Below are 17,354 nucleotides of genomic sequence, written 5' to 3'. Positions count from 1 at the left end.
CGCGTCAGCTGTTCCATAAGTAAACAAATGACAATACTGTCTGACTGTTGACTGTTTATGTTTTGTTATTAACTTATTTCTGTAGGATCATAGTTCGACATGAAACATTACGAACTTAATTATTTTATTGATATGCCATTAAATCAGGTAGATTTATATATTTTTTGTTACTTTATATTTGTTTGGCGATGTGGCTAAGTTTATAAATTAAACTAGTAAATCTGTTCAAGAATTAATCCAGTGCTAACGTTTACTTTTACAGGCTCATCTTTATGAGCGAAAAGCCGTAGGATTTCTTGAAGATTTTAAATGGCAAGATGCTAAAGAATACTATATCAAAGCAGCTGATTCTGTTTTGCAAGCTATGGAAAAAACAACCTCAAGAATAGTAAATATAATGTGATAGTTGTTTTTGTTTTTTTATTTAAAAAAATGATAAGTGTGTATTTAGTAAAACTGTCGTCATGCTGTAGCGCCCTTAAGTAAGGACCCATAAACGAAATGAACTTCTGCTAAGTCAGCACTTAATCAGCAGCTTGTAATTATTGGGCAATTATAATGATAATAAATAATATCCCAAACTGCCAAAGGCAACTCTGGGTTGTGGTAACTGACGAGACTGGGTTGTGGTAACTGACGTTACTTCGTGTTTAGGTCATGAAGGCGACTTTCCACATCAAGAATAAATACATATATAAAAAAAAATGTTAATTTTTTTACTTTTATTGTTTTTAGAAGTAAAACTAATAATCGAATTTTTTTCTTTTTTAATTTATATGGGTTATTTTATAATGTATACTCAAACAGGCATGTTGGATAAATAATTTTAATAAACTAATGCATATTTTAAATGCAAAAATTATACAATGACTGTCTCGTTTTAAAAATTATTTAGATTCGCCAATCCTTACAATTACAATATGATTCCTTCAAAAATCAAGTGAGAATTGTGGAAATTAAAAAACAAGAACATGGTAGGAGTAAACATTTTTTTTGTTGGTCCTTTCGGTTTTTTAAATTTAGTAAATAATTCTACTTATTGTTTACTGCTTTTTTATTTAACTCAAAAATTACTATTTTTAACAATATGTAAAACGTTTCTTTTTTTACCAAGAACTAGAAAGTAAATCAATCAAAATAAAAAAGATTCCTAATTTAACAATTGAGAAACCAAAAAAGCAAGTAGGAACTCTACACAGAACTGATAATCCTCATCTTATTATGCATGAAAGAGAACCAGATTCATTACTACAGGTTAAATATAAATTATATTGCTTTTAGTTAATTAAAAAAATTATTTAATTTATTTAATTGAAAAATAACATTTTATATATTTTTGTAATTAATTATTTTATAGACACTTAAGTCATATTCCTTACATCACACCCAAAATGTACAAAAATAAATGAGGTTAAAATGACTTTGTGTGTTTCAGTTTCTTTCTACTGGTGATAACCGTGTGTTAGAACATGATCATTCGATATCACATCGAAGAAAAATTCCCAAATTATCAAGAGAAATAATTGAAGAACTTGAAACCAAAAACCAAACCCTTAGAAAGTGGGTGAATATTTTGCTTGAAGAAAAGGAAACAATGGCTGCAGAGTATAGGTATAGCAATTTTGTACTAAAAAAGGTATATATATATATATATATATATATATATACTTATATAACTTATGATACTGTTACTTTTAAAAAATAAAATTGATAAACTTTTTTTTCTTTTTTTTTTGACAGAAAATTAAAGGACGAAAATGTTGCCTTGCAAAAGGAATTAAACAGTTTTTATACAAACCCCACGGAGGTGGAAAACCCAACAAATAAATCCCCAGAATGTCCAACAGATACTGAGCCTCAAAGTTATTTTTATTTTGAGAATAATTCTGCAATTTCTCCACAAGAATTTCAGGATTTTCAATCAAAAACTTAAAAGGCCATTTCTGATGGTTGAACAAAAAAAAAAATCTGATAAACTTTACACCACGAAAAAAGGGCTGAGTTTTTATTAATATCAAAGAAACAACATCTATTTTTGCTTAACACGGCAGAATTAAAACAATCATAATTAGCAAAATATTTTATTTTCAAACAACATGAAACTATTTTTAGGCATCTCAAAATTTAGTTTGTTTTGTAGTTTTTGGTGTAATTAACACAAACAATTATATACATGATGATAATGTTTTGTACATATAATTTTTAAAGTCCCTTTTTGTATAAGTTTTACATTCCCATGCCAGCTCCTGGTCCCGTGCCTTGTTTGTCTCTAGATTCTGTCCAGGCCTTTGCTATAGTTCTTTTCATATCGTCATCTCCTTCATTGTACATTTTCTTCATCATGTTCATAATTGAGGCAGATGGATCAGCATTTTTGTCCATTGCACTATCCATATCCCTAAAACAAAATATGAAAATATATTTAAATTGTCAATCTTATTATTTTTGATATGTTGTTAAAAGGCAAATTTCTTTAAAGGAATTTTTACTTTTTCTTTTCCTCGTCTTTAACTTTGTCTTTTGCAGTTAAATGTTCCCACTTCTGAGCAGATGCCTTTTTCAACATTATAAGAATCATATCTTTTTTGATCTGTATAATAAGTTCAGCAATTAAGTAGACTGACTAAGCTTTGGTATGTTAAAATACTGTTTAATAACATTTTTATTTAGATATAATAAATTCTAGTTAATTTAACTGTGTCTATTGTAGACAAACCTTAATTAATGGATTTTGAACTGGGTGAAGTAATTTTGGAACATTAAAGATGTAATTTTTTCCTTTAAAATTTTGTATTGTCATTTGATAATGACTTTCATCTCCGCTAGAGATGCTGACTTGCTCTTCATTAATTTTCTCAATTCCAGTTAAATTGGAGGACACATAAATTTTAACAAACTTCTCTGATTGATCCCATGCTAAAAAATAAAAGTTTATAATAAAAACCACTATTATTTTAGTCTGTTCTATTATTTTGTTTGTTACTTTTTTATGTTTTGTTAATAGAAAATGTAGTTTTTGGTGTGGTAGTTGTTAATTTTTTTAGTGAAATTAAAGTATCTTTATAATTATTATTACCGTAGTTTGTTATTGTAGTTGTTTGGATGGATTTTGGTGGTTGTTTCTCTTGCTGATCAGCTGCCTTCTTCTTTATTTCCCTTTGTTTAATTTCGGCCAAAATATTTTCTTTTTCTTTAACCAAAAGGTTTTGAATTCTTGGACGTTTAGCCACATCGAGAAGGTTAGCAACTTCAGCTGCATCATTTTCAAGCTGGAATATGGTATAAATATCATTATTTAATAGTATTACCAAATTTTAAAATTAAAGTAACTAGTAACATAAAAACAATTTATACCTGTTCAATAACATTCGCCATTTTCACGGTTTTAATTGACGTAGAACAAAAAACAATACTTTTTAAGTTAAAGAAATTTCGCGAAAGTCTATCCCACGTTATTAAAATCAGAAAAGAGGGGAACACCCTACGCTAATTTATAAAAATCCTATAAAATTTGATTAATATTTTTCGTTACCATATTTTAGAATTTTATTAAAAAAAATATTTGCATTACCAGTAAAATTAAAAATCTTTTTTTAGAATAAATATTAAATCATACGCTAATTTTATTTTAACACGCTTTTACCGAAATTTTTTGTTAGTAGCAAAGCTATGCAACATTTACCTTTGGCTTATGCGCCCTTCGCCAAGATGCCTATGTTAGGCTACGCTGCTATAATACTCTCTTTTACAACAATCAGAAAAAAAGAATTTATTTAACCACAAATGTTAGAATTTTCTTAAGCTATTGTCTTTAAATTCTTGAACCCTTCAGCACGGTTCGAGAATGGGAGGCCTCCCACAGCAACTGGGAGGCCTTCTTGACTCCCCATGTATTGTGAAAATTGGTTTGCTTTACCGATCTTTCACATTGCACACGTGGGCGTATATTTTCGTTATGTTTATACAGTTGATGTTTAGTTAGTGGTTTGTCAGTTAAGTTAGATTAGTGATCATACATGGTTCATGATCATTAAATTGGTAGGGAGTGTAGGTGGTCTGGTGGTGTAATAGGTCAAAAGGTTAGACTTCTATAAGTTGTTAGTGTAGCGGTTAAGCGTAGCACGTACAGACTTCCTTAAGTTTTTTTTATGTGGTTTTTCGCTAATACTGTGGTTGGTTGTGTACAGTTCAAGTTTGCAGATTAGTAAGTATTAAGTCGTTGAGTAGTCAGTAGACCGAACATTTTTGTTAAGCGGCATCGTTTTTTTTATAATACATATATTTTGTTTCATAACCAAAACAGAGACATTAAAATGTGCAACTTATGTGGTTATACTGAATTCTTTATGTAAGCTTTTGTTTAAGGTAAAAGCACTGTTAGTTATGGCTGTATGGCATACCAGTAATTATTTTAATAAATTTCACATGATTTATATTATTATTTCTGGAAAAATTTTTTTTTTTAAATGAAGTACCAGTTTTCTGATAAAGTTGTAAAATATAAAACTTTATATATAATTTGACCAATATCAAAATATTTGTTAATTTTTTTTAATTTTAAAAATGAAATGGTAAACATAATATTACATTTGCTAGTTATACAAAGGTCATTCTCAATGTGTTTTGTTAGATTTTTCATGTTGACAATTGCCTAATTTTTTAAAAGTAAATGTTTTGAGTCAAGTTATCATGGTATAATAGATTAACTATTGTAAGTGCCGAGACCAAACACAAATTTAATTAAAATGTAGGACTTTATTGTAATATCTTATGTTTTATAACATGGATCAGCATTAGGATGTTACTGTTAATCTTTTTTATTAATTGAAATAAGAAATACTTTATGATGGTGATTGTAAAATATACAATTTTATTTCCAAATGCCTTTAATCAGTTAGTTTAATAATGTTAAATGGCAGTGATGTTAAATGATTACTCAAAGTAATGATTAATCAGTCTACCAGAATTTAACATTTATTAAATGTCATGCATGTCAATGGTAAATTCTAATGTTAAACACACTATTAAATTGTTAGTGTAAAACATAAAAGAATGTTTTGAAAATATTTTTCATGAGTCAGCCTTTTTATGCATGATGTTATTCAGTTCAAAGTCCAATATTTTAATATTGGACTTTGAACTGAATTGTAACAAAACTATATATAATAATAAAAAAATTATATAAATTAAGTTATTAGTTTAGTGATTCATTTAATGTAAAAATAGAATTTAACTTAAAATTCATCATTTTTGCAAATGTTAATGATTAATGAACTCTTTACAGGTCATTAATCAGGTTATTTCTGTTTACTTTGTAACATTATAGTAGGCAACATGGCTCTTTTGCGAAGTCATTCAGTTAGTCGTCACATAATGGGCTTGTTAGTTAAATGTTCACCAAGTGCTGTCTCACCTTTTTTACCTGGTAGATTTTACAGCCATCAAGAATCATTACCCCATCTACCTATACCTAGTCTACAGCAAACTTTAGACAAGTATCTGAAAACCTTGAAGCCACTTTTAAATAAAGTAGAGTTTCAGTATACAGAAGACCTTGTAAAGGAATTTGGAAAAAATAAGGGTCTCGGTGAACATCTTCATAGTAAATTACAGGAACGAGCTAAAAGAAGAGAAAATTGGTTGTCAGAATGGTGGCTTCAAGCTGCTTATTTACAGTCCAGAGCTTCTGTGGTAGTTTATTGTAGTCCCTCAGTTGCATTACCGAGGTACAACTTTAAAGGTGTTGAAGGGCAGATTAAACAAGCTGCTAAGGTCATTGCTGCTATTCTGAACTACAAAGTTCTTATCGATAATGAAACATTGCCAGTTGAGAAACTTGGCAACACTGCTCTTTGTATGGATCAATATTATCGTGTTTTGTCATCGTGTCGAATTCCAGGTTTGTATAATGATGAGTCACATTGTTATGCTAGAGCATGGGAACCACCGCGTCATGTTGCTGTGATTCATAATAATCATTTCTTTGAACTTCCTGTTTATCACACTAATTGGGATCCTCTCTCTCTTAGCGAACTCGAAAGTCAGCTTAGTAAAATTGTAGCAAGCTCTCCCGAACTTGGCAAGCCAGTTGGTATTCTAACAACAGACAATCGTGACAATTGGGGAAAGGCTTATCATGTGTTAAACTCGGTAGAAGAAAACAAAGAATCAATTAAGTCCATTCAAAGATCGATTTTTGCGCTGTGCCTAGATAAACCTGTTCCTGAAGTTCCGGACGAAGAATGGAGAACTGATTTAAGTGCAAGATGTTTACATGGAGGTGGAAGTCAGCATAACACCGCAAACAGGTGGTTTGATAAAACTATTCAAATCATAGTGGACCAAAATGGAGGTGTTGGGTTAGCTTATGAGCATTCACCAGCTGAGGGCCCACCAATAGCTTCATTGCTGGATCATGTCCATAAATATTGCGAAGAAGTACCAAACCAATCCGAATCTTCAGTGTTATCTTTACCGCAACCAAAGCATCTTAAAATTGAAGTCCCTAAAGAATTAGAAAATAATATAAAAGAAGCCAGCAAGTCAGTCGATGACATTATTGCTTTTACATCTTTTCGTGTATTGGATTTCAAGCATTTTGGTAAAAACTTTATTAAATCACAAAAACTTAGCCCAGATTCCTTTATTCAAAATGCATTTCAGTTGGCCTACTATTCACTTCATAAAAAAGCTCCAGCCACCTATGAAAGTGGTTCCTTGCGTCGTTTTAGACTTGGGAGAACTGACACGATCAGATCATGTACACCTGCTTCAGATAAGTTTGTTAAGGCAATGACAGAAAAGAAAAACTCTGCACAAGAATTGGCATCCATGCTTCGTGATGCCGTCAAAGCACATAAGGATTATACAGTTGCGGCGATAACAGGTCAAGGAATCGATCGACATCTGCTTGGCCTAAAACTGGCTGCTATCGAGGAGGGAGAAGACATTCCAAAGATTTTTCACGACACTGCTTATAAGCGGTCCATGCATTTTAATCTTTCTACTAGTCAAGTGCCCGCTCAAGCTGATCTCTGTATGGCTTTTGGTCCAGCAGTAACAGACGGGTATGGTTTGTGTTATAATCCAAAACCTGATCGAGTTTTAATCTCACTGTCATCATTCAATGAACACAAAGAATATGATCTGAAGATCTTTGAAAAAGAGCTAGTTAATGCTCTTTGTGAAATGAGAGACCTGTTAGTGAGCACTTCTTCGAAATTGTAATTTGCCTGCATTTATTAAAAGTTTATTTGGATTTATGTAAAATATCTTTTCTTTATTAGGGGGCTTTGTTTAACCTGCCCACAAAAATGCAATTGTTGTTCAATTTAGTGTTATTATAATTTATGTTTGAGATTTCAATGTGTTTTTTTTCTAATTTATTGTTCGTTCGGCTTTTTTGTTTGGTTACTTCACTGCATGCCCAGTTAGGTTAACAATGTTATTTAAATATATTGGTGTAATATAAAGGTTGATCATGACTTTTTATTTAGATTAAAACTCAATTAAGAAGCAATTTTTAGTTTATTATTAGCTTTATGTGTTGCATAATGTGTTATTTAATTATATCCTGTATTATATTTAACCCTAATCATTAATAATCACCTAATAGTTTAAATATGCAAAGGTTTTTTTGTTTTCATTATGCTTGAAACATATCCTAATAAATACAGTTTATTTTCATCTATTTTTGTTTTGTTAAATTATAAAATTAACTAAAACTAATATATATATTTAATGAAGGTTAAATAAAATATTTTGAGTGAGGAAATGTATGTCTCTTTAAATCATTTAAAATGTTAAAAATTTTTAGAAATGTTATTTTAATTTGCTCAATCAAATGTTTCTAATTCATTAAGTTTAAAAATTTCAAAAAAATTTTAATTTTTTTTGGGCTGTGATGTATTGAATCAAAAACACGCTTATTTGAAAAAGTTAAATGTTTAATTGTTCTATCATTGCCTACAATAAAATATCAAGCACAATACGTGAGGCCAGTCGCTATTTGCCAGCTAAGAATTTGTATTAAGAAGTTTGCGAGTTCGGTGATTGCCTGGTAGTTACTGTTGTTATAATCTCGTCGGAGGAGGACTCTTTCCAGTTTGAGAGCAATTGTCCTGGTTTAAATGCAGCCTCTAATTCGGAAGCGATTCGAACTCGCATTTTTTCTTCCGGGGATACTTTTTTACTCCCACCACCCGTTAAATATTGAACTGCTATATTTGTTATACCCATAAACGGCCATTCAACTAACAGTGCTACTACTATAGAGCACGCAAGTGATAAAACAGTGGTGCCTATAAAACACAAGAGTATTATTTAAACTATGTTTTCAAAGCCTTTGCTCTTGTTTTATAAATGCGTAACTTACCCAAAAAAAGATATACAACATTTATTATATGATAATTGAACGCAGCTTCTTGAACTCCTAGGTACCATGTTTCTACCAACATATGTACTAAATACATGCCGTAAGTTAAACGACTGAGTGGCGAAAATCCTTTCCAATTTAAAAAATCTCGAACTGCGCCTACAATAGATAAATTAACTACATTATTTCCTAGTTTTGGAGGTGCTTACTGGTTATACTACTATTAGAAATAAGAATCAAATTGCAAGGCAAATGCTACTTTATAAATTAGTAAACACATTTTGAGATGTACCTCCGCGCCCGCTAACACATGCAATTACAACCCAGGATAGGCAACATGCCCAGAGTGGTCTTGCAACGGCATTGTGGAGTGCTGCAAAATGCGTGTTAATAAAGTACGTATTTTTTGTTGCTTCAAAAGTACCATACATAATTGCTAGTGCACATGCACTGGATATAAGCCACCCCAAAAGGTTAGATATCTGTACAGACGCAAAGAATCAAAATAATCATTTGATTGATATTTTAACATGTTTTGCTTAAAATTTTTAATATCCTTTTTGTTTCGATAGTGTTACCTTATTAATCTTCACTTTTCCTTTGGTTGCAAAAATAAGATAACCGGTTAACATCCCTATTCCATAGGCACCAAAACGACACCATGGTGTCATGTAGATATCATGCATGTACTTGTCACGGTAAGTTAAAATCGAATCAGGGTCGGAAAACTGTTTGTAAGTACTAAAAATACGTTGTTTTAGATTCTTAATTGCATGGATTCTTATTTGATTAAATTTAACTTTAATATATTTAAGAACTTTTTTGACTTACTATGACATTTGCATAGATGTTACTGTCGAAATTGGTTGAAGTTTTGATAACATCGATAACACACCAGTGGTAATCATACTTGCCAAACAGAACATGGATAGAACAAAAATTCCAATTTTTTTAGATCTAAAATTTTCGTAATTAATTACCATTTTTTTATTTTGTTGTGTATCAATTTGTGTATTAATTTTACCTGTATAAAAGAATAGTGAAAAGCGGAGATAATAAATAATATTGCGTGTCGACGGCTAAGTACCAACCCCATGTTAAACACTACAACATAAAAATTACTCGGTTATTGAGTTAAAGCTTAAGATTTTTTAAGTTTATGCTCTACATAAAAAATAGCTCACTTACATATGAAATAGCCGGATAAATATTGTTAATGTACAACAGGTTAGTCCACCACGTGTTTTCGCATAGGTTATAGTTGCATTCAAATGTTTTTTCCCAATATGGCCCATAACCAAAAAACTTCATTAGACCCATTGAAATTAACAAAACGTAGGCATAGGCCGGTGTTAATCTAAAGAAGTACATTTGTTTACAAATTTCAAATAACTTTGTTTTTTTTTTATTTAAATATATTGGTATTATGCTAGTCATATCCTAACAAAACACATCGTTTAAATGATATTTCGTGATTGTGCTGTATCACCTTAGATATCTCATAAGGTACATCATGCCAATGTTTATTTTTCCATTTGTTTTTGTAAGATGCTTCATTCCGAGGTATGTTACTAGCAGTCCACTTAGAAAAAGAAAAGTATCCACAGAAAACGACCCGTTTTCAGCTGCCATCATAAACACGAGGTGTTTTCGTATACGGACTCCCGCGCTCAAAGGGTTACCTAGATTTTTTTTAGAAAATGTTGTACTTTTATTTATTTTTATTCATTTGTAATTTTTTTACATTTTATTCTATACAAAATTTAAATATCAACCTGACGTAGTACCCGGTGCCATTACAGAATGACCCAAAATGACCCAAGTCATGCTAATAAAACGCATTCCATCTAACACGGGTATATCTCCAGGTCTTTTTTTCATCGAGAAAATTTTCTTTAAATTTGTTTCCAACGAAAAGCAAGATGATATCCTGCCTATAAACAATTACTTATTTATTAGAAATTTCCATATGCTATGTTTATATGTATTGTAAATACTAATTAAAACAAACCTTTTGCAGCTCTTTGCTTACTCTTACCTTTGGTTGTTTCTCTTACAAGTTTGTTGTAAGCCTCCTGTTGTTCAGCTTTATTACTGGACTTTGATTTTGCATCTGATTTATTAAAGAGATGAATGATCGTACCGATTAATACACACGTCACAAGAAGAAACGTCACAACACTAAATCGAAGGGTTAACTTTAGTTATTGTTGATAATATTAAATAACATGACAAATAAAATTCTTACATTCCAATAACATCAGTAATAGTTAATTTTGTATAAGGTTCTGGACAATAAAGTTCTAGAACTGGAATTTCAAAGCGAATTTTTTTAAATAGTTGCTCAAAAATAAATTTTAATGAGTCCTTGTTGCACCCTGAAGGAACGCAGCTTGCCCATCTTATATCAACTGCTAGGCTTTTGTTGCTATTCTGTAATATATTTCACGTTTTAAAAATATATAAGTTTAAAAAAGGTTCTATAATTGAGATATAGAACTAACCGGTGTATATCCTTGGTGGGCTTGACACCACCTCCCTTTAACTTGCGGTCCTTTGGCTTCCATGCACTCAAAGTAGTGACCAGGCCATCTCACATTTCCTTCTAGTATTCCACTTTCAGGTATACCCCACGAATCCCACACTACATAAGAATAAATAATATCATATATTTTTGCAATACCTTAAAATGGTGGATTATTATTCTTAATAACTGTTTTAACAATAAACATTTATTATAGTAAAAATATAGAATTTAACTTACTTTGTAGTGCATACATTTGTTGTTGAGCTGTATCATTGATAACAATTTTCCATTCGCTTGCACATTCTAACACCGACTGTTTCAAGTTTTCGGTGTTATTTATGAATTCTTTATTTGACTCCAGTAAATCAAATACTCTAAAATGTTTTAATGTAGTGATTTCTATGTTAGTTTATGTCAATATGTATTTAAATAAATTAAACTTACTTGAGTAGCAATTGTGCATTTTTTAATTTTCCATTAGTAGAAATTGTGCCTTGAAGAAATTCTATTAAAGGTGCGTAAGATTGTTCGAAATTTGCTAAGTTTTCTTTTGACAAATCTACTTCACGTTGATGAGGTTGAATAACTACATCCAAACCCCCCTGCACCATCCATTTGTCGAACAACACTTCTTGGCATTTTGCAAGACAGAAAAGTTGAACCACTAATAAGTAGCTGACTATTTTCATTTTAAAATTATGTTGAAAGATCTGCTTTAATAAAAAAAACTTCTGTGAATCTTAACAAGCGTACAACTTTTAGTTACAAGTTATCTATTTTAACATTTTTTCTGCTTTAAACAAAAAATAACTTGCGGTAAGTTTTTTTTACAATAGCGCTAAAGAATAAATCTTCTGATCTTTTTTTTAAAGACTCAAAAATAAATCTTTAAATTTTTAGCCTGTAGGTCGCATCCCTGTTAATAAAATGTTCTTTCTTTGTTTCATAAGACTGTTCTAGCTATACTTCCTATTTAGATATACAATATGATGTAATATTATCCGGATGCGATGAGAAGTCGTTGTTGTCATTTTAATCCACCAACAATGTGTGCAAACAGAAAACGCACGGGAAATCGTTAACGAAAGTATTGCTGCTTTTTAAAGAGTTTGACAATATGTCATCGCATTAATTGTTTATCTATAACTAATAGGTATAAGCTAAAGGTGATCATAACACGCATCGTCTTGATTGCTTGTTTTTCATAATTCTATAAACATAAACAAAGAATATTGATTTGTATAAAAAAGATTGAAGTTTTTTTTATTTCATATATTTTTTATTTTTCTAGGTGAATATTTTTTTAATTTTTATTTGCTTTTTTATAGGAAAATTTTAAACCGCTAAACCAGCGAATCCCGGAATTCAAAAAGTATGTCATAACAATTTTGTAAACAATACGTTTGTTTTTTTAAAGATATTTAAATCAAAACATATTTTACAATCTTATCTAAAAAAATGTATTAACATAAGTTTAAATTTAAAAATATGGACAAACGAAAACAAAACATAAATAATTATTATTTGATTTAAAAAATACGTATCATAGAAATGTATAAATACGAACTTGACACCAGTATACTATGTGCTTTTTATTTAAACTTTAATTATGTTTGATGCAATGGTTTAAAGTCCATGGAAAAACGGAATTTGGAAAAACGTTATATATAAAGTAAACTAATTACTAAGTTGGCAGTCACACAGTGTTTTTAAAAAGCTAAAACGAAGCAAAAGAAAATTAATAATGCCAAAGTTTGTTGTTATTTTTAGGATATTTGTTGGATGCATAAATGCAAATGTAGCAAACCATCGGGCTTGAAAACTACAAATGTATGCATCTTGTCCAATCAAAATTATTAATCCGGCCTTGAATCTTGCAAATAAATATTTTCATTTACAAAAGGCATTAACACCAATATGTTTAATGTTTACTTACATTCATACAAAGGTAGACAAACTTTAAATAAAGATCATATGTTAAGAACTGTTTAGTAATTCATAAATTTAGTTAAAAAAAATTCTATAACCATTCGTGTTATTTGGGTTGCAATAGTTTAATTGACACTAATTTTAAATCTCCATTAATGAATTTAAATAAATACATTTAGTTACTCAACGTAGATTATGTTTTTCAAGGTTAGATAATATGTATTCTTTTTTTTTATTACTTTAAACAAGTGTTTTTGGCAATTAAGAATTAAGCATGCTTGTATATATTTTTCTCGATTAAACTAATATTTGAGTTGGTAAGACGTAAAGAATTTGTAAAAAACGTGAAGAACATTTAATGTAAAATGCAATTACTTAAAGAGCAGTTTTAGATTCGTTTTCTTCATCAAACTCCAGGTTATCTTCAAATTGCTTGACACTTATACCTTCATCTGCCGATTGACTTTCTTCTTTTCCCGGGTAATAGGACTGGTTGGTTTTACCTTCTAATACGTCTTTCATTTCTACAGAACTCTCACTTACGGCTAGGGTTGACTTGTTTATTGTTGGGGTTGGCTTCGATTTTCCGGGGAAAGCCAACTTTAGTATCCCAATAAACGGCCATTCCACAAGCAGAGTGATAGCAAAGGCCACCATAAACACCATTACAATAATGCCTGAGAAATTAAGTTTTGGTATATAAAAAAGTAGGTTAAAACCAAAAGAAATTTAACGTAAGCTATACAGAAAAAAATATAAAGATTTTTTTATTTTACCCAAGTATAGGACAATAACGTGTTGAACTAAAAAGTGATAGGTATGATCATTAATTCCGAAGTACCATTGTAAAATCAAAATATGTACCAAATAGGCACTATATGTAAGCCTACTTAAAGGAGTAAAGACATTCCAATCCAAGAAAACAGTAACTGGCCCTGTATTTAATATAACAAAAATGTTGGTTATTTTGTGTAAAATTATGTTTGTTTATTAGCTTTTTTACCTCCATATCCGCCAATGCAAGCTACAGTAACCCAGGCTATACAAGCGCCCCACAGCCCTCTCGACATGGCGTTGTAGAATGCAGCTATTGGCGTATCCAAACGTATTGATTCTGAAGTAGTTTTAAACGTACCGTATATTACAGCTAGTGCACAACCAGCAGATACTAGCCAACCCAACAATGCAATCGACTGTAAAATGGGTTTAATGTATAGCGGCAACAATTATTTGGTGGAAATAACTTTTTGTTTATGTACTTTAAAAATGTATTTAAATATTTTAAATGGTATATTATCAACAAAACACTGACTTTGTGCAATCTGATTTTTCCCTTGGTAACAAATAATACATAGCCTGTAAACATTCCAATTCCATAAACTGTAAATCGAGTCCAGGGCATGTTGTAGATATCATATAGAAATTTTCTGTCGTAAGATGCTGTAGAATTTGAAAATGCACTAGGAAGAAAAAAGCGAATCCACCTAAAAAAAAATTAATTTGGGTTAATTTTATTTTTGTTACAAAAACAAAGGTTGTTTAGCTTACGGTGTTAACGACAACGTCATTTGTATTGCAGTGGGTTGTAGATTAGAGAGTGCTGAAAGTACTCCTGTGATAATTACACTGGATACGCTTATAAAAGCTAAGAGTGCTAATCCCAGTCTTTTATTTCTGTAGAATAAGATGTGAGATTTTTTAAATACTAGTGCAAAAAAAGTAATATTAAATTGGTTTAACACGTTTTTTTTATGACTCACTTATGTAATAAGATGATGAACAAGGGTGAAAAAATGTAAAACTGCATGTCAACTGCAAGATACCAACCCCATGAAAAACACTGTTGAATAGCAAACAATTTTTTAAATATAACAAATTTTTATTTTGTATTTGAGTCGCACTTACTAAAGAAGAGACTGGGTAAAAGTTGTTTATGTATACGAGATTAGTCCACCACGTTTCTATGCACATGTTAATGTTTTCCTGCATTAGAGTTTCCCAATACGGACCACTTCCAACAAATTTCATCCACCCCATTGAAAATAATATAAGATAGGCATACGTTGGAGTTAATCTAGAAATGTCGTTTGGATAAGTTTCTGGTTTACAATAAAATTTATATTACAGAGTTAGGCTATATTGTCGTGTACCTTAAAAATCGTTGTAGATACATCAATGGTATGTTTATTTTGCCATTTGTTTTAGTCAAATGCTTTAAGCCAAGATACATGACCAATAAGCCACTTAAAAAGAAAAATGTATCAACAGAAAATGTTCCATTTATTACAGGCATTAGCATTCCCAATTTATCCTTAATCGTTCGATTAGCGTTAACAGCATTATCTAAAAACAAACACAAAAATGTATACCATGTTTGTTTAAAAAACATAGGCACTAGTAATAATATTTATTTTGTATGACTTAATACCATGTGATATAGAACAAATAAAGACATTACCTAAATAATACAACGAGCTAAGAAGTGTGTGACCGAGAATAACCCACGTAGTGCTGATAAAACGAAGTCCATCCAAAACAGGAAGAATGCCTGGTTTTCGTTCGAGCGATAGAATTTCTTTTCCATTTTTAATAGCAGAAAAACAAAGTGCTATCTTAAAACCTATGTAATTTCATTAAAAAAAACTTTTAGTTACCCTGTATTTACAACATATATACTTTTTATTTGTTTGTTATTGTCAAACAAAAGCACCATTAATTACCAATTGCAGATTTACACTGTGTAGCTTTATACAAATTTGGTTGATTTTCGTTAATTTTATTTGATTTCCATATTTTCCATTGATTAAATAAATCCACAGATGTTCCAATAACTACCAACGCTGCTAATATCGATGTGATCGTACTAGAAATAATATATGTTGCAAATATAAAAAACTTATTTGATTGTGTATTTTAAATAATTACCTACTGTATCATTTTTATACAATATAAATAATACTTACATTCCTATAATATCAAGAGTTGTATAATAATTTTTCACTGTTTTAGGGCATGAAGTCTCTAGCAAGGGAATATTAGTGTGGCCCTTCAACAACACACCAAGAATCGTTTTTATTGATTCTGTACTACACACTGAGGGAAGACAGCTTCCGAATGTTATGTCAACTGGAATTCCTGTTTGTACTGGCTGCCGAGAAAATATAAGTTTGGTATAGCGTATTGTGTTAGGTAAACAAAAACATATACTATTCATATCTAAAGCATATTTTTTTATATTTATTTTATAAGTCAACAGCAATACTTTGCTTTAACATTTTTGTGTAGTTCAGCTTACCACATATTTAAATCCTACGTAAGACAAGCAATATCTTCCTTTAACTTGCGGTCCCACAGATTCCATGCATTCATAGTAGTGACCAGGCCACCTTACATTTCCTTCCAGTATTCCACTTTCAGGTATACCCCACGAATCCCACACTGTAGATTAAGATATACAAAGGATCACCAAATAGTTTAACTTTTTATATGAAATGATTATATTATATCATTGTTTATTGTAAAAATGTTGTTGAACAAAATATATTAACTACATGGTAGATCTACAAGCAACTTACTTCGCAAAGCATAGAGTTTGGGGATTATTGTATCATTAGCAACGATTTCAATGTGAGCCAAACATTCAGCTAAATTATCGTTTGATGAAAGTTCAGCCCAGAAAGGTGGCTGCATCCTAAAAATGTGCTTATTAGTTAATGAGTTAACAAGATAACATTTTGAGTAAACAAACAAAAAACAATAACCTTTTCAATTTATCAAAAATTCTAGCCTGCCCGCTGGTGCTGTGAATATCATTAAGAACAGAACGTAAAGGTGTAAGCGCATATTGCAGTTCTGAATATTCTTTTGCTAGATTCACATCACGATTTCCAATTTCATTCGAAGTAGAAACATCAACTTTTTTTATCCAATCTTGAAATGTTTCTTCGGATGCACTTATGGAGAAAGCCAAACAAGAGAAAATGAGAACACTTTTAAACATTTTTTCACAACAAATCTACAAAAAATCGATGTTGAATTTAAAAGTTTTTTATTGTTTAAATTGAATCATCACTTAAATTTACTGCTTATCCTATTTTATTTGTAATTCTCTTAAACAATGAGTATGCCTTTCACAACAAGGACTTGTAACTATCAGTACGTTTAAACTTTTTTTACCCAAGAGCTTGTTTTACTATTCTCGGATATTTATATCCTGACTTCGGCCTTTTGCACTATCTATTTTTAAATATTTATTTTAAACATCAAATAATTTTTATGACCCCAACTCTGGAGTGCCTTTTCTCAATTTAATTTATTGTTTGTTAAAACATATCGAGTAAACAGTTGAGGTAATCACCAAGTTTTCTAGTAAAATTTATATATTTAAACATTACATTTAATGGTGCAATAGATCAATCAAGTTGGTAAACTTAGCGCAGTGTTCATTTATTCGGTTAAGGCTTTTTTGTTTGCTGAGTTTGGTCTGTTATATATTACTTGCTTTTATAAATGCAAAAAATAACA

At 30.4% G+C, this 17,354-nt stretch overlaps 6 protein-coding genes across 6 annotated transcripts in view; 3 read left to right on the top strand and 3 right to left on the bottom strand.

The window, feature by feature from the left end:
* Nucleotides 1-13,309, top strand: part of LOC145742911 (syntaxin-6-like) — a 33,054-nt gene extending 19,745 nt beyond the window's left edge. Inside the window, exon 8 of the mRNA XM_082560753.1 lies at nucleotides 13,295-13,309. The gene's annotated coding sequence lies outside the window, so the exon portion shown is untranslated. The remainder of the gene's footprint in view (nucleotides 1-13,294) is intronic.
* LOC145742143 (nuclear receptor-binding factor 2-like) lies at nucleotides 21-2,282 on the top strand. Its single transcript, XM_082559910.1, has 6 exons — nucleotides 21-147; nucleotides 263-388; nucleotides 896-974; nucleotides 1,115-1,254; nucleotides 1,436-1,611; nucleotides 1,741-2,282. Exons 1-6 carry the CDS (start codon nucleotides 100-102, stop codon nucleotides 1,931-1,933), a joined length of 762 nt encoding a protein of 253 aa, XP_082416036.1. The 5' UTR covers nucleotides 21-99; the 3' UTR covers nucleotides 1,934-2,282.
* Nucleotides 1,979-3,455, bottom strand: LOC145742144 (calcyclin-binding protein-like). The gene is made up of 5 exons (XM_082559911.1): nucleotides 3,355-3,455; nucleotides 3,077-3,269; nucleotides 2,717-2,916; nucleotides 2,490-2,590; nucleotides 1,979-2,398 (listed from the first exon to the last, which is right to left on the bottom strand). Exons 1-5 carry the CDS (start codon nucleotides 3,373-3,375, stop codon nucleotides 2,227-2,229), a joined length of 687 nt encoding a protein of 228 aa, XP_082416037.1. The 5' UTR covers nucleotides 3,376-3,455; the 3' UTR covers nucleotides 1,979-2,226.
* LOC145741554 (carnitine O-acetyltransferase-like) lies at nucleotides 5,221-7,690 on the top strand. Its single transcript, XM_082559155.1, has one exon. The coding sequence runs from the start codon at nucleotides 5,335-5,337 to the stop codon at nucleotides 7,225-7,227; it is 1,893 nt and encodes a 630-aa protein (XP_082415281.1). The 5' UTR covers nucleotides 5,221-5,334; the 3' UTR covers nucleotides 7,228-7,690.
* Nucleotides 8,029-11,590, bottom strand: LOC145742215 (uncharacterized). The gene is made up of 13 exons (XM_082560002.1): nucleotides 11,346-11,590; nucleotides 11,139-11,275; nucleotides 10,879-11,018; nucleotides 10,623-10,807; nucleotides 10,413-10,555; nucleotides 9,864-10,056; nucleotides 9,563-9,731; nucleotides 9,399-9,478; nucleotides 9,206-9,331; nucleotides 8,953-9,115; nucleotides 8,667-8,856; nucleotides 8,375-8,533; nucleotides 8,029-8,300 (listed from the first exon to the last, which is right to left on the bottom strand). Exons 1-13 carry the CDS (start codon nucleotides 11,588-11,590, stop codon nucleotides 8,029-8,031), a joined length of 2,202 nt encoding a protein of 733 aa, XP_082416128.1.
* LOC145742214 (O-acyltransferase like protein-like) lies at nucleotides 13,206-16,830 on the bottom strand. Its single transcript, XM_082560001.1, has 14 exons — nucleotides 16,592-16,830; nucleotides 16,406-16,521; nucleotides 16,126-16,268; nucleotides 15,794-15,978; nucleotides 15,551-15,693; nucleotides 15,289-15,450; nucleotides 14,981-15,173; nucleotides 14,730-14,904; nucleotides 14,591-14,670; nucleotides 14,379-14,504; nucleotides 14,143-14,314; nucleotides 13,834-14,023; nucleotides 13,607-13,765; nucleotides 13,206-13,507 (listed from the first exon to the last, which is right to left on the bottom strand). Exons 1-14 carry the CDS (start codon nucleotides 16,828-16,830, stop codon nucleotides 13,206-13,208), a joined length of 2,385 nt encoding a protein of 794 aa, XP_082416127.1.
* Between the last annotated feature and the right edge of the window lie 524 nt (nucleotides 16,831-17,354).

The sequence above is a fragment of the Corella eumyota genome, chromosome 2, assembly GCF_963082875.1.
Source record: "Corella eumyota chromosome 2, kaCorEumy4.1, whole genome shotgun sequence".
NCBI classification, from domain to species: domain Eukaryota; kingdom Metazoa; phylum Chordata; class Ascidiacea; order Phlebobranchia; family Corellidae; genus Corella; species Corella eumyota.
The sequence above is the reverse complement of the archived record's forward strand: the minus strand, read 5'-3'. Positions and strand labels throughout refer to the sequence as shown.

Bases quoted from the DNA above. Each gene is read 5' to 3' on its own strand.
- LOC145742144 (XM_082559911.1), bottom strand. From the start codon at position 3,375: ATGGCGAATGTTATTGAACAG. The intron at 3,270-3,354 runs GTATAAATTGTT...ACCATATTCCAG, and splicing joins TGGCGAATGTTATTGAACAG to CTTGAAAATGATGCAGCTGA. The intron at 2,399-2,489 runs GTAAAAATTCCT...ATTTTGTTTTAG, and splicing joins AAAGACGAGGAAAAGAAAAA to GGATATGGATAGTGCAATGG.
- LOC145742215 (XM_082560002.1), bottom strand. From the start codon at position 11,590: ATGAAAATAGTCAGCTACTTATTAGTGGTTCAACTTTTCTGTCTTGCA. The intron at 9,332-9,398 runs GTAAAATTAATA...CGAAAATTTTAG, and splicing joins TTCACTATTCTTTTATACAG to ATCTAAAAAAATTGGAATTT. The intron at 8,301-8,374 runs GTAAGTTACGCA...TGTGTTTTATAG, and splicing joins TGTTGTATATCTTTTTTTGG to GCACCACTGTTTTATCACTT.
- LOC145741554 (XM_082559155.1), top strand. From the start codon at position 5,335: ATGGCTCTTTTGCGAAGTCATTCAGTTAGTCGTCACATAATGGGCTTG.
- LOC145742214 (XM_082560001.1), bottom strand. From the start codon at position 16,830: ATGTTTAAAAGTGTTCTCATTTTCTCTTGTTTGGCTTTCTCCATAAGT. The intron at 16,522-16,591 runs GTTATTGTTTTT...GCACATTTTTAG, and splicing joins ATTTTTGATAAATTGAAAAG to GATGCAGCCACCTTTCTGGG. The intron at 16,269-16,405 runs GTAAGTTGCTTG...CTTAATCTACAG, and splicing joins CAAACTCTATGCTTTGCGAA to TGTGGGATTCGTGGGGTATA.
- LOC145742143 (XM_082559910.1), top strand. From the start codon at position 100: ATGAAACATTACGAACTTAATTATTTTATTGATATGCCATTAAATCAG. The intron at 148-262 runs GTAGATTTATAT...TTACTTTTACAG, and splicing joins TTGATATGCCATTAAATCAG to GCTCATCTTTATGAGCGAAA. The intron at 1,612-1,740 runs GTATAGCAATTT...TTTTTTTGACAG, and splicing joins ACAATGGCTGCAGAGTATAG to AAAATTAAAGGACGAAAATG.